The sequence below is a fragment of the Mytilus trossulus genome, chromosome 11, assembly GCF_036588685.1.
Source record: "Mytilus trossulus isolate FHL-02 chromosome 11, PNRI_Mtr1.1.1.hap1, whole genome shotgun sequence".
NCBI lineage: Eukaryota > Metazoa > Mollusca > Bivalvia > Mytilida > Mytilidae > Mytilus > Mytilus trossulus.
Genome location: NC_086383.1, coordinates 26,936,858 through 26,951,569, shown reverse-complemented (window position 1 = coordinate 26,951,569; position 14,712 = coordinate 26,936,858). Strand labels below are relative to the sequence as shown.

Below are 14,712 nucleotides of genomic sequence, written 5' to 3'. Positions count from 1 at the left end.
CTTGGATAACGGATCGGCTTCAAAGTAACAACACTTGGTCAGCAACTCATAAGGAACATTCATGTTATGTTTGGTTTCATTCCATTCAGTGGTTCTCTAAAAGAAGACAATTGTATGTATTTCGCATTGGGTTCTATGTTAAACTAAGTCCCCCACTGGCGCCCATCTTGGTTGATGGATCGTTTACAAAGTAACAACACTTGGGTCATCACCTCATAGGGAAAATTCATACTATGTTTGTTTTCTTTCCATTCAGTTATTCTCTAAAAGAAGACAATTGTATGTATTTCGCATTGGGTCCTATGTTAAACTAAGTCCCTTGCTGGCGGACATCTTCGATGATGGATCGGCTACAAAGTAACAACACTTTGTCATCATCTCATGGGGAACATTCATGCTATGTTTGGTTTCATTCCATTCAGTGGTTCTCTAGAAGAAGCCATTTGAAATGCATTTCCCATAGTATGTTAAACTAAGTCCCCTGCTGGCAACCATCTTCAATGATGGATCGGCTACAAAGTAAAAACACATGGTCAACACCTCATAGGGAACATTCATACTATGTTTGTTTTCTTTCCATTCAGTGGTTCTCCAAAAGAAGACAATTGTATGTATTTCGCATTGGGTCCTATGTTAAATTAAGTCCCCCGCTGGCGGCCATCTTGGATGATGGATTGGCTACAAAGTAACAACACTTGGTCAGCACCTCATAATTAAGGAACATTCATGCAATGTTTGGTTTCATTCCATTCAGAATGTTATACTCCACCTACCTATTGAAATAAGGTATCAATCTTAATTACAATGCATGAGCAAACAACCAAGCAAAGTTGGCAAGCAAGGCATTTAAACTCTTGGATTGCATGCTTTAATATTTTAACTGTAAACATATATAGAATTATATAGAATGAATAAAAGAATGCAAGTCATTAAATCTAGATGGAATGAAAAACTAACACAAATTCCTTAATATTCTTTTATTTTTGTCTTTTAAATAAACCAAAATAGTAACAAATGCTGACTGGCTAAATATCACTAGGTTTTCAGGCTTTTAATATTCCAAAAGAGGCTTTCAAACTGGGGAATTGTTACCAGAAAATGATAATAAATAAAGTGTTTGTTTGTTTAAGATGACATTTTACAAGTTGGTTAGATGAATATACGATGGATTCATTTATTTTCATGGGTACCAATTTTCGTGGATTCATTTATTATCATGGGTATCAATATTCATGGATTCAGTAAACATTGCATTTTCATGGATATTTAATTTCATGATTTTGCCAAAGTCTGCATACAAACCTATAGAACAGTTGTATTTTCGTTAAATATTTGAATTTGTGGATCAACTATACCAATGAAATCCACAAAAAAATGATATGCCATGAATAATAATAAATCCAAAGTGAGTTCTATGAATAACACAGAGGTAGCTTCACTATTTCATAAAAACAAATCCTTGTTTTATAATAAAATATTGCAGTCTGAAAACCTAGGTATATTACTTAATTACAAACTTATTAAGTGATTATATGAAATCAAGATAAAAAATATAATAGTTATAACAGTTTTTTACAGTTATGAAAATCTTTCTTGGTTTTCTTGAAAAGCTGCCATCGAATGAAAATTCTCAAAAGTTGACTATCCTAAATAAAATACACTTCTAAGTAATGACCTATAAACATCAATATGATTCAAGATTTTGGGGGAGAAATTTTCAGGGAAACAATTTTCCCCCCGATTATTTCACTGTATATTTACTTGAATTTTAATGAATTTTAATAAAATATTTGTTCTTTTCATCTACAGAGAATGTTCTCTTTAGTTATACAAGTGGAGGAAATGCACCTCTATTGAAAGAACAGCATACTTTATTTTCAGAAATTAAGAGTGCATTTATTATAATTGTGATTTTGTCATTTGAGACTAAAATGCGATTTCTATTTTTTGTGATAGTGAGAAAAATCCCGTTAATTCATATCGAAAATTTCAAAATACTAGTTTAAATTATTGCATTTAGATCACTAATTTTGGACACTAATTACACAAAATCTTGCGGGTGAAACCATACAAACAGAAGATTTTATGAAAAAAAAAGTATGTTTTGAATGTGTTCACACAATATTATCCAATTATTGGTTTTATCAGTTGAATGAAGTGAAGACATAAATCTTAGGTGCGCTGATTCACCAGACTGGACCATATATTCTCATAATTGTTTGTGTAATATTTTTAATTGCACAAGCTTTTAATTACAATATTATTCACTTTTTTGTGCAAGTGGAGTTTGTTATAAAAGAACAAAAACATCTGCACTCCAACAAAATACATTCAAAATTGACATAGCTTCTAATGGTTCAATTTTTAAATATAAATTACATTTCCTTGCATTAGTAGAAAAACAAACTATTTCTAATTCATGAAATAATAATTGAAATAATAACATAACTTTTAAACAATCTTTCCTAGCATCTAAAGTAATAACATAGCTAACTTAAACATAAATAGAGAGTATGTGTCGTTAAGCAACAACCCTGATGCCCAAGACAAGTGATTTTTTTTCGAAAATTAGAAAGTTTAGGCACAACTTTACTCAGCAATCTAAGAAAAATATATCAGAATAAATGACTTTGAACAGGATGCAAGTAAAGATTTTGGTGTACAGACTTTAAATGCATGGCATTTTGTTATTACATAAGCATTATTATACATGTTATATTTATATACAATTCAGATAACAATGAATAAGAATTAATATAACTCAATTTATATGTTTTATAAGGCCAAATATAACTGTATCTGTGGTTCCTGTTACATATAAAACTGGAGGCACCAATGAGCCCGCGTGTCTCTTACTGGATATTTTTATTTACAATTGATGCATGAAATAATGAAACCCTTATACTTTCACTTTAGTTTCAGAGCCCATTGGGCGAGGTGAGCTAGGTCATGAAGGTAAGAATGGATTTTTTATTTTATTTTGGTGGTGTTTTATACAATAAGTCAATTATTGTCCATGAGAGCAGCATTCCAACTTAAACAGTGCTTTCTGAAAAATAACCAAAAAGTCTTCAAGGTAGGCTATTATTAAGACTAAAAAGAAGGGTAGGTAAGGTATTGGAACCACACATGTTTATTTGGCCTAACATACATACATGATAAATACATTGATTGTTTCAAAAACATTCCATGAAGATTAACATAATTCATAATGTATATTTGTTATATATCATAAAAACATTCACAATTGTTGATCTAATGAAGTTGAACTATTCACTTGCAAGTGAACAATTCATAAGAGATGTTTCTTAACTTATTTAGCTACTTCACTGTCATAAATGATTGAAAAACAAAACATACTTAAATTCTCTGATCTGACCAATCTATTGTCTATGACCTCTGCAATACAAAACATTAGCATGTCTACAACAGTTGAAAAAGTCTATTTGTAGCTTTTAATTGCTTTTCTTCAAATGACTAAATATCTAACAAAAAAATTAACAATGTCAACAAAGAAATGGAACCTAGCTATAGGTGGAACAAAATAATAAAACAAATATGTGTACATAACACTATACATCAAATCTGAAACCATTAACAACCTACAGTTAGTTCATAGAGGTCATGTCCATTGGACGATTATATTTTTTTGTTTACTAAGCTCACATGCTGGCGGTTCCCATTTTTTTTTAAAAAGAAATTGCTTCTCCAAGCGTAGCTGATTAGTACCATAATACTACATTTCTTTAGCCTAGTCCTATGGATCTTATGACTAGTTAACTCTTACAGGAGGGCAGTTAATCTAACCTAATAATGACTTCATGGTTCAGCTATCAAGCAAGCCAATTATATAACCAAAGATATAACTTTTACCTACACATTTAATGCAATTGGCTGTAATGTGAATATTGCAACTGAATAAAGATCTCATTAATAACTTGCATTCGGATATCTGAAACTTATATCAGCTGTATCACGGGCTGATCCAGCCATTTTAAAAAGGGGGTTCCCAACCCAGGACAAAGGGGGGGGGGGGGTTCCAGCTATATGTCCCCATTCAAGGTATTGATTGGCCAAAAAAAGGGAGGGTTCCAACCCCTGGATCTGCCGTGTATGCAGATTTTTCTGAAATAGCATATAGTAATTTCCCATTTAAGTCCTTTCTTTAAAAGTTGTTTAAATAAAAGCACACCTTTTTTTCTTAACAGGACTGTACATGCCATCACCTCACTGAAGCAAGGCAATCAATGACAAACTTAAATCCTATTTGTAAATTGTAACATAGGTTATAAATATAAAATAATACAACCCCCAAAAAATTGAAATAATAAGACAATTCTTTTTACAACATGATAAAAAAGAAGAAAATCCATATATAAAATGTCAAGGATTATAAATAATTCAGCAAGCAGGATCAAACCATGTGTTCAAGGTTACAAGTTATAAAATAAATGGGTGATGGTCAAAAACCTAATAAACAATGTAACTGACAACATATATATGTTGACTAAAATTATTATAGTGAAGCTGGAACAGGCCCGTAGCCAGGAATTTCAAAGGGGGGTTTGTTGGACTCACAAACTCGACCTTAACAGTTACAATTTGAACAGAACATTGACTTTAACAGTGCTTATTTGTTTTCAAGGGAGGGTTCGTCCAAACCCCCCTGGCTACGGGTATGTGGAAGGTGGGAAAAAAAGGGGGGATGGGGAAACTCAATGTAAAATGATACTGATTATTTAAAAATGTCAGGAAAAGGAGATGGGATGTTAAAACTTCAATATACAAGGTGATTAAGTATAACTGATTTAGAGGGGGGGGGGGGGGGGCTTTTTTGGGAAAAATTTGGTTGCTTATATTGGGAATCACTGAAACATGACATGATCTGGCCCCCTTAGGTAGTTAGTGGGCCCCAAATTATGAACATTTCTGGGTCAGCCACTGACTACCACATCATTTTCAGGCCATTCATTAGGAGGGGGTACTTTTACCTTTCTATGCTATTAACAAATACTGCCCAAATGTTGGAATTTTTTAAGTAAGGTATTCATGGAAAAAATAAAAAAGTACCACATGGTGAAAAATTAAAAAGTACCACATAGGAAAAAAATTAAAAAGTACCACATAGGGAAAAAATTAAAAAGTACCACATAGGGAAAAAATTAAAAAGTACCTCATAGGAAAAAATTTAAAGTACCACATAGGAAAAATTTAAAAAGTACCACATAGGAAAAAATTAAAAAGTACCAGATACAAACAGGGAAAAAACAGTCAAAATTATCATATTTTTGTAAGCCAGGGGCATAACTTGATAAAAAAAAAAACTCACTCCACATGACATCTATAAAAGGAATGGAACTTATTTCATGTATAAATTAGTCAGACATTTTCACCTGACAATTAATCCATACACCAAATAATGGACCCCTTACTTTCGGGGACAATTGTAAAAGATTAAATTTAAGTTCAGTATTCTAAAAGGATTAATTATATGAAACGTACTTGAACATTTACAAATCTAACAGGCCTGCAGCCTAGAATTTCTAAGTTGAGGGTTTGGATACAATCATACCCAACATTTCACAATTACAATTCAAACAGAACATTGGCTTTTTTGTTTTCCAGGGGAATCTGTTTGAACACCTCAAACCCCCTATGGCTACGAGTATGTTGCAGTATATAACTTTCTTTTCATCACCTTTTATTAAAACAAGAATGTGTCCATAGTACACAGATTTCATTTTCTTTGTTATTTGGACCGTGAAATTGGTGTCAATACTCTAGTTTGGCATTACAATTAGGAATATCATATCCTAGAGAATATTTGGTCTTAGTTTCAAGTTGATTGGATTTTAACTTCATCATAAACTACCATTGCCAAATTTTTGGGACAGATGGCAGAACTGACACCCAGACCAGAAAACATAATGCATCTCTTCTATCATAGGTGGTACATGATAAAAAGTTATTAAAAATTTTCCATTATGTTATACACAGTATATAAAAAGGGATTGAAATGTTATTTCACAGTGTGTAAAAAAAGGGGAAGTAATAATCAATTTCAAATATCTCCAAACTAAGCTTTCAAAGGATTCATTTTTTTCTGGACCTTTATTCATATATAATATAGAAATGCCTGCAATGAAAAAAAAATCATGAACTACATTTCATCAAACAGGCATGACTGAGTGCATTCTGTTTTTAAAACAGTCACATTGCTGAACAAATTTTTAATCTGTCTCATAGCAACAGTTTATTCACTACAACATTGTATTTGGACATTTGCACACAACATAGTATGTCCTATTCATAAAAGTGTCGAAAAAAATAATATTTAATCAATTGCAAAAATTAGTTGGGTGAACTGCAATTCTTCACTTTTTATATATAAAAGAACATTGTAATTAGTCTGAATCGCCACCGGAGGATGATGAAGTGCTGGACTTGGACTTTGAGTTCAAAGCTTTAAACTTGCTTTTCTTTGGTGAAGCCTGAAACAAAAAAATTACAGTTATTTTTGTAGAAATTTAAAAGAACAATGTAACCTGTACATGTGTAATCAGACACACTGGGGTCAGAAATCTTGTTTGAATTTAGCAGATGGTCGGAATACTCATGTTTTTCCTGCAAGAATAGGCATAATTAGGGACAATATGTTGGTTAAAGCAGGATGTTGGAATACTTAGATGTTGTATTCGGCAGGTTGCACTGTTTAAGGGCATATCCAACAGTTTCAGGGGAGGTAATAACAAACGTAAACGTCGTCTATTGTTTCCCGTAATTTAATGTTGTTTCAACGACGTCATAATGGAATCTCCATTGGAATTGCTATGGCCGTCTGGAAAGGGAGGGTCTTTCATCAAAGGAAAGAGCACGGCGGGAATGGGCAAAAAACTCATAAAAAATAAAACTCAAATCTTTTAAAGATATTTTTGTCCTCCTTGTCTATCATAAAAGAACTGCAATTATCTTGATCATTATAGACCATACTCACTTAAGTTTCAGTTTTATTGAAATTTTCTTCAATACATGCAGTAGGAAAGAACGAGAACAAATGCGTAGTGATTTATTATTGCATTAGAATGCAAATTATAATTAATTCTTTATCAAACTTTTCCGAGATTTTGTCATTCAGAATAGAAAACTCAAAGTTTGGTTTTACTTGAAAAAGATGAAAAAAAAGTATCTTGAGAAAAATAAAATACGGTGTAAACTAACATTAATCATGCATCTAGCTTTGCGTTGAAGTGCTATTAATACTACAGAAACTCGGAGAATTATTGGAAAATTTATCCTCATATAGGAAAGCTTCCTCAAATGATATATAGATATAGTAATGCCAAGTGACCCCCCCCTTTTTAAACCTAGTTATATTATTAAACACTGTGCTTGTTGTATTCTTCTACTTGTCTTAATAAATATTTTTTTAGTTTTTTTTTTTATATAAAAATGTGTCTTAATCATTTTGAATCACTTGTACTTGTAATCATTTGTATGTAATTAATGTGTATTGTTCTGCTCTTTGTGGGTGCTTTGATTAGCAATAAAATATATTTGAATTTGAATTTGTACAGTAGCTCTTTAAATGAACACGACCTTTAACTTGTAAACAATGTAAAACAAAAGATAACACTGGGAAAAAAAATGAAATAGGAAAACATTGTTTGGATGGAGAGTTGTCTCATTGGCACTCACACCACATCTTCCTATATCTATTATATATACACTGACATACAAGTAGAACATATCTGACAATTTTGGTGTTAAAGGTGTATGAGGAAACAAATATAATTTTGCAAAAACAAAAACGGTGTAGGTCTTCATGACAGTAGGTCTTGACTAATAAGACACGCCTTACAAATTCAGCGGGTTCATAATTGGGTAGGGAAAAAACAGCCAACGAAATACCATAATTTAAAATTGGGGAAGGGGGTAGGGGGCTAATAGCTTAACTCAAAATTTTGATCTTATTCAACTTTATTCTAGTATGGCATGAGTTTAACCACTAGCAACCTCTTTATCATGATAATGTATCAATGATTTACTTCAGATCCACTTTCGCTACGTCGCAAATATGCGTGACATATTTGCCACTGCTCGAGCACTGGATCACGGGAGCAATCAATTTATCAGTTTCATATAGTGATGCACAATCATTAGTTCTCAATTGATACTTGTCTCAAAAAGTTTTTCAGTTTTGGTATTTTAATTTTATTTATATTTTATTTTAACGAAAATTTTAGACTTTCTTTCTGCATTTTTTTCTTTGAATTAATTTGTTTGAATAATCAATAATAAAAGAATTGTCAACATTTTACACTGCATACAGCCAAACTAGGTTGAGGGCAGTAGAATAGAAAACAATCTCCATTGTGTATATGCAATAACTCATATATTGAAGCGTAACAACGGCAGTCAGGCTCGCTTTTCAGACCTTTCGTTTCTTCTCAATTTATTGTTTTACCGATCTCTTTTGGTAAATAAAGTTTTTGTTTTCATCTACATCTTCAAAAGGCGCGACGTTTGTGTTAAAATAAGCAATGTGACTTATTTGAAGATTCATGTAACCTTTATTGTTGTTTAGAGATTTTATTCGAAGTTTGGTTTCAATCATTTATTTAGATGTTCTTTGAACGTAAAGATAGCGCGAAACTCTCACTGCACTATGCATCGGATACACGACATTTTTATTTGGACTGAATGAGGCTGCAAATTTATACATCCGAGCAGCTAAACGGCCGCAGCCAATTTTAGCAAAGATATACTGTCGGACGAGGATTCCAGAGATGTGAATATTTCCATACCCAAATCAATCCTTTTGTTTTGAAAAATAATTTAAATGTATACATTAATACGACAGCAACCCAACAACACATATATCCAAAACACTAAGAGTCAACATACAGATTTTTGTTTTTGCCAGACGCCTATAAAAAATAAAAAGCCAGATACTGCAAAACAAATAAATAATACAGAATCGGTGAGATTTTAGACAAGTGTTTGGTTGCAAAATTTCACATGCTCTTTGTTAATTTCGATATGTGAAATTATAGACGGTGTAATGATCTGTAATATAATCAGTATAAGCAAAACGCTTCATTGTAAAGTAACGGTTAAATAAATTTATAATGATTATGAATGACGGACGTCAAGTGGCATAATAAATGAATATTAAGAACAAAAAAATCAAAGGGAAATATATACATTTGTAATATGAAAATTAACCCTGCTTTTTACTATAGACCGAGATACAGAAACCAGAGAGACTATTTTAATAGTTTGTAATTCCACGGTTTGTATGTTTCATAACCGTGATTCACAATTTTGACGAAAACAATAGTAAAACTAACTGAATTGTTATCTCGTCCAGATATTGGTTCATTATAAATACAATGAAATAAGAAGATGCGATATGAGTGCTATCGAGACAACTTCCAAACAAAGTCACAGTGTAAAAATTTTTTCTGCCACACCGTCGCACTGCCTTTGAAAAAATGGCGGGGAAATATAACATTATTTTTGGAAAATGTCTTCATTTTTGGCGCAATTTGTGAGGCTTACGGGAGGGATTGAGTAAACAATATTATATTTCTCAATTTTCTTCAAAAACAAGTATGATGACAAATATTTTTCTAAACGTTATGACGTTCCATTTTTTTCAAAGAAAAACATATCTTACGTTGGCCAAATGGACACCGTTGGAAATATTTAAAAAAATCAAAAATGTGCATTTCAAATGTTCAATTCTCGCAGTTTTTGGGTCCACCATGACATATTTGGGTTTATTTGAGTAAGAATTAATGCTTTAAATGGTAAAGTTAGATTTTTCTAACCATCTTCAATTAGTTTGCTTCAATTTGAGCCCAATTATATAAGTATATGTTGATTACAAAATCATATTTTTTTTTTTTAGATAAAAAACGTTTTTTACTACAAAATTGCAATAATTTTCAGCAGCATTTTTTGGAAAAAGGAAATCGACAACATACATTTTTTTTGGCAAAATTTTATTCTCTGTCAATTGAAGAATAAAATATCTTAAAGGGAAAATTCACGATTTTTTACTTATGGTTTAAATATGTTCATTATGACATAATATATAAATTAACAAAGTTTTGTCGCTATATGTGCAGGAATAAAGGAGAAATTCAATATTTAATGAAAAAATATTAACTACTTCCTGTAGGTCGTGACGTTTTCTCCTGGTTTTTGCATGCCGGGATTTAAAACACAATCATTAAAAGTCTTGGTTTTTAATCATATTTTAACGTAATCGTAAGCGCGCCGATGACTTATGCTTTATCTAATAACCATCCGATAATAAGAAGATAAAACGCACATACGTTCAATTGTACATATTCATGAGATAAATTTTCTATGTTAAACGTATATATTCGAATTATTTTTGTAGACAACACAAAAAGTTATAAATTTATATTTAATTAATGTATTTTCGGACTGATAAGGTGAATAAAGTAAAGTACAATAATCTGTAAAGACAATATGTTGGTGTACTCTTATTGACCTTTTACTATCTCTGCTATGACTTGGTTGATACGATGTGTGTATTCACGGTTCTGTGTAAATACTCGTAGATGGCTTGTTGAAAGGTAAATTGTTATTTGCACTTCGGTATTTAACCACGCCTCTCGGGCACACATTGCCAGGTGTGACTGTCTATTCGGATCAGTGAATTATAAGACAAGGGAGCATTCAATACACATATTTAAAATATATATTCAAGTTGGTGACAAATAAAAATTGATCGCCGTGGAATTATTTAATTATGTTTGGTGCTATTATTTATTTGAATTCAAATAAGTTAATTTACTAAGAAATACACAATTTTCGGTATTAGACGGGAAATTTAATTCATATGTCCGATTGAAATGATTTACACCTTTTGTCCTTGATTGATGTCTAATAAAAAGGAGAACTTAGAAATTAATAATAGCTTTACCAAAGTATTTTTATTTGTCTTTATTAGGCAAATAAATGAATGAGAACACTTAGATTTAGACTTTTTAAAAGCCACGTACAAAGTAATAACTGGAACTCACTGAAGATAACTCTACCGTAGCGGAATATAATATGAACGAATAAAGAAAAAATACTTTTGTACTTGAGATACTTCTTGGTATGGAATCGAAACATTACGAATAAATATTCTTTATCAAGTGTGAAAAACGTCAACCAAATTTAATCATAATCGGGGACGTCCTTATTAAAATAGTCTTCGTCTCACAACGTATAATACTTTTAAATAACTATTTGACCAAAGATGTTTAAAAACAAAAGACAACGAATTTTATGTCATCTTTCCCTATTTTTGAATGTAATTATAAGTCTGTTCAACTGGTAAGAATACCCCTAAAGCGGACAAATATCTGACAAGCAGTTTATTCTTTAAATTTGCTGTCATTGAATATCAAGAAAGAAAGAAATCCCGTAAATGATTTGAAACTTTAATACTCAATAGCTTTCCTAGAAAAATATTCACATCCCTCGGGGATTATTAGTGTACGTCCAGTTGCATATGTCGGAACAATTGTGGTGATGACGAATTTCTTTCTTTATTCGAGAACAATCTAATTGATATATAAATCTGTGATTTTACTATGTTCATAACTTCGATGAACCAAAGCAAGTTAAAGATCGACCTGTATTTAAATCAAATTGGTCCTCTTCTTCTTATTCTTTTGGTATATAATAGTCTATCGAATTTGATGATTACATACTGTTGGTATACGTGGACTAGTCTATTTACGAAACTTTTACCCCAATTTGCACAAAATGTATGTTTCTTTCTTATGTTCAATGTATACATGTATATATTTTAAATTGCGCTGTAGTTCCGTAACTTTCTATCCGGGCGTATAAACGAATCGTCGACAAGTGCGCACATTTTTTTAATCAACATTTCTGGAATGATCCAACTATGTCCTTTACTATTGACAACGAGTAAATATTACATTTTCCCAGAGACATATAATAGTCTCTGATTTTTAATTTTTTTTTGGGTATCATTTTTTTTTTTTTATAAATAATATTCTTTACACCAGAAATTTTATTTATAAACAAGCGTATGAGTTAAGTAATGACAAGTATATTATATCACTTTCGGACACGCAAGACAGAGATGTATATTATACATGCACCTGATAGTTCAAAATGGAAAGTTATAAGTTATCGGCCGTGTACACTGATCAATATCTACAGAAGTGAAACGATGCATGAACTTGCAAGCCCGACAGGAAATCGCTTGAATACCTGGACGTGTCACCTTACACCCCTCACAATACCTTTGGGAGTAATACCTTAAGCCATGCGGGTGATCAGTGGAGCGAAGATCCTAATTTATTTGAATAAAGTATATTACTTTAAAGAATTATGAACGAATTAGATTTTCGAAAACAATTTTCACGGAACACATATTTATGATTTGAACTTTGACTTTTTAACTAATTCCAATATGACCAGTTTAAAAATAACAGACTTTATGGTTATTAAAAAAAATAAAAACATTTTCCGAATCAAGTTAGTTAGTCAGATTAAACAACCGTACAATTGACAAGATATCGACACGTAATTACGACTACATCGGTTACTGTAGTTTTGTTTCTTTGTGGTTTTATAGACATATCGTGATTTTTATTTGGACAAGATAACAAAATGGCGGAACGCAAAGAACTGATACTCAAAATTTAAAATCGATGGTGATCTCTTATCTAGCGAAATAAACTTTAATATTTATAAATTTGAGCATTTTTATACAGAATGGACATAATATCAATTTTTGATTTTTTTGCGACGTTTCCCTTTAAAGGGAAAAAATTCTCACCGTCAGAAATAAACTGTTGGATATGCCCTTAATCAATTAGGTATGTCAATTGAAATATTTAGAGAATTTGTTTAAATATAAATGCAAATGTATATTTTCATCTTAATGTTCATCATTGCTAGGGTTATGAATCTTTGTAATCCTGGTATGTACAAATGTATTATTAATCTGCAAAGGAGAGTTGAAAGGCATTCAAAGGGATATTCAAACTCATAAGTTGAAATAAGACTGACAATATAAGAAAAAGTCCAAAAGACAAACCGCAGTACACAAAATATAACATAGACAAGAGGCTGTCACAACAACAGCAAACCGGATTTATTAACATTTATTTGTGTCCTGGCAATATCACAAGAACCATTACTGATAAATGCTGAAAGTGAAAAATGTCAATATCAAATTTGACCTCCATTGTGTAGTCAGTATCAACATATTAAAATTTGAAAAGCTTAGATTGAATGGTTCATCAGTAAATGCAACAAAGCAAAAGGAAACACCATTTTACAATCTTACAAGAACCATAACTCCTGAGGGTAAAAGTCAAAATCGTCATTAGAAAACTTGACCTCTATTTTGTCATCAGTAACAACATATGGACCATAATTTGCTATTGGGCTCAGTTTCCTATAACTATAGAAAAGTGATAAAATGTGAATTACTGTAAGAAAACTTGCAACTACATCTAAAGATGCCATTATTTTGATCCACATACAAGTGTATGCTACTCTTCCCTAGAAAAAAATTTAAAATATACAAATTTCAAAGATTCTGCAACCGTATTTTTGTGTCGTTTCTCGCGTTACTTTTAGCTTCCGAAGAGCATAACGCCGACTGATTTATAGATAATCGTCACCGGCAAATTTGTAACTTTTGCTTTCAAATAACAAAGAACATCGACCAATAAGAATAGTGAGAAGAAAATGCAGAGAACTATAAGTATTTATGTAGCAGATGTAAGAACAGTGGCGTGATTTTTGTGTCCGATTTCGTAACGGAATTTTTAGATGATGTAATCTGCTTTGTTGTAATAGAATTCTTAGAGACAATATGCAAATATGAACTCTCGCGAGATGTTCAAACAGGTAAATCTGAGATGATTTACATTCTTGTTTTGATCTTCGTAATAATTAAGTAAGAAAATTACGTTATCGTTATGCGTTACATTTCACACGAATCAGAAGTCCAGTTATTTATTAAAATTGTTTTTGTCCTTAAGTTCTAATCATTTACGGTCATACGTGAAACATGTGACTAACATGTGATAACACCATTACAGCTGGATGTACGAAATACTAGGTCTAAACATTGTTTTTGTTTCCAACGGGATATTAGCAAACATAATCTGTAGACTTGTTTCGTCTTGTTTAAAAGAGGATAATACAATTGTCAAAGAGATTGCGCCGGTGGTCTGTTATTTTTCCTATGTGCATAATGTTACATACGATCCTGTGTGAAAATAAATGCCCAATGACTTGACAAAATCGATTTCATATTTGACAGACGTTAGAACACACTTCGTTTCCCGATAATGACGTGAAGAGTCCTTGGAAAAATCAATTGAAATTACGTCTCTTATCATTGTACCAATGCTCGTTGGATTGATTTAACTTCAGCAGTAAATATTACTGGATATTTTAGGTGAATAAATATAATTTAATAAAAAATACATGTTAATATACCGTTACACTTGGAATGTACAAAGTTGGAATCTTTGTCACAGTTTTTAATTAATATTTTTTATTCATGTTCTGCAAACACTTATCAGAAACGCAATAAACTTGTCAAAGGAGAAGTAAACTTTTACCATGCATGACTTGAAAGGAAGTACTTTATTGATTTTAGCCCACTAAAGTAGGTTAAAATGTGGAATC

The 14,712-nt window shown here is 31.5% G+C and overlaps 1 protein-coding gene across 2 annotated transcripts in view; it reads right to left on the bottom strand.

The window, feature by feature from the left end:
• Nucleotides 1-962: 962 nt before the first annotated feature.
• The window catches only part of LOC134690938 (nucleolar protein dao-5-like), a 358,745-nt gene continuing 344,995 nt past the window's right edge, over nucleotides 963-14,712 (bottom strand). For both annotated transcript variants that reach the window (XM_063551107.1, XM_063551108.1), the window contains exon 8: nucleotides 963-6,491. In XM_063551107.1, the coding sequence (XP_063407177.1) occupies nucleotides 6,405-6,491 (87 nt within the window). In that variant the 3' untranslated portion in view covers nucleotides 963-6,404. The remainder of the gene's footprint in view (nucleotides 6,492-14,712) is intronic.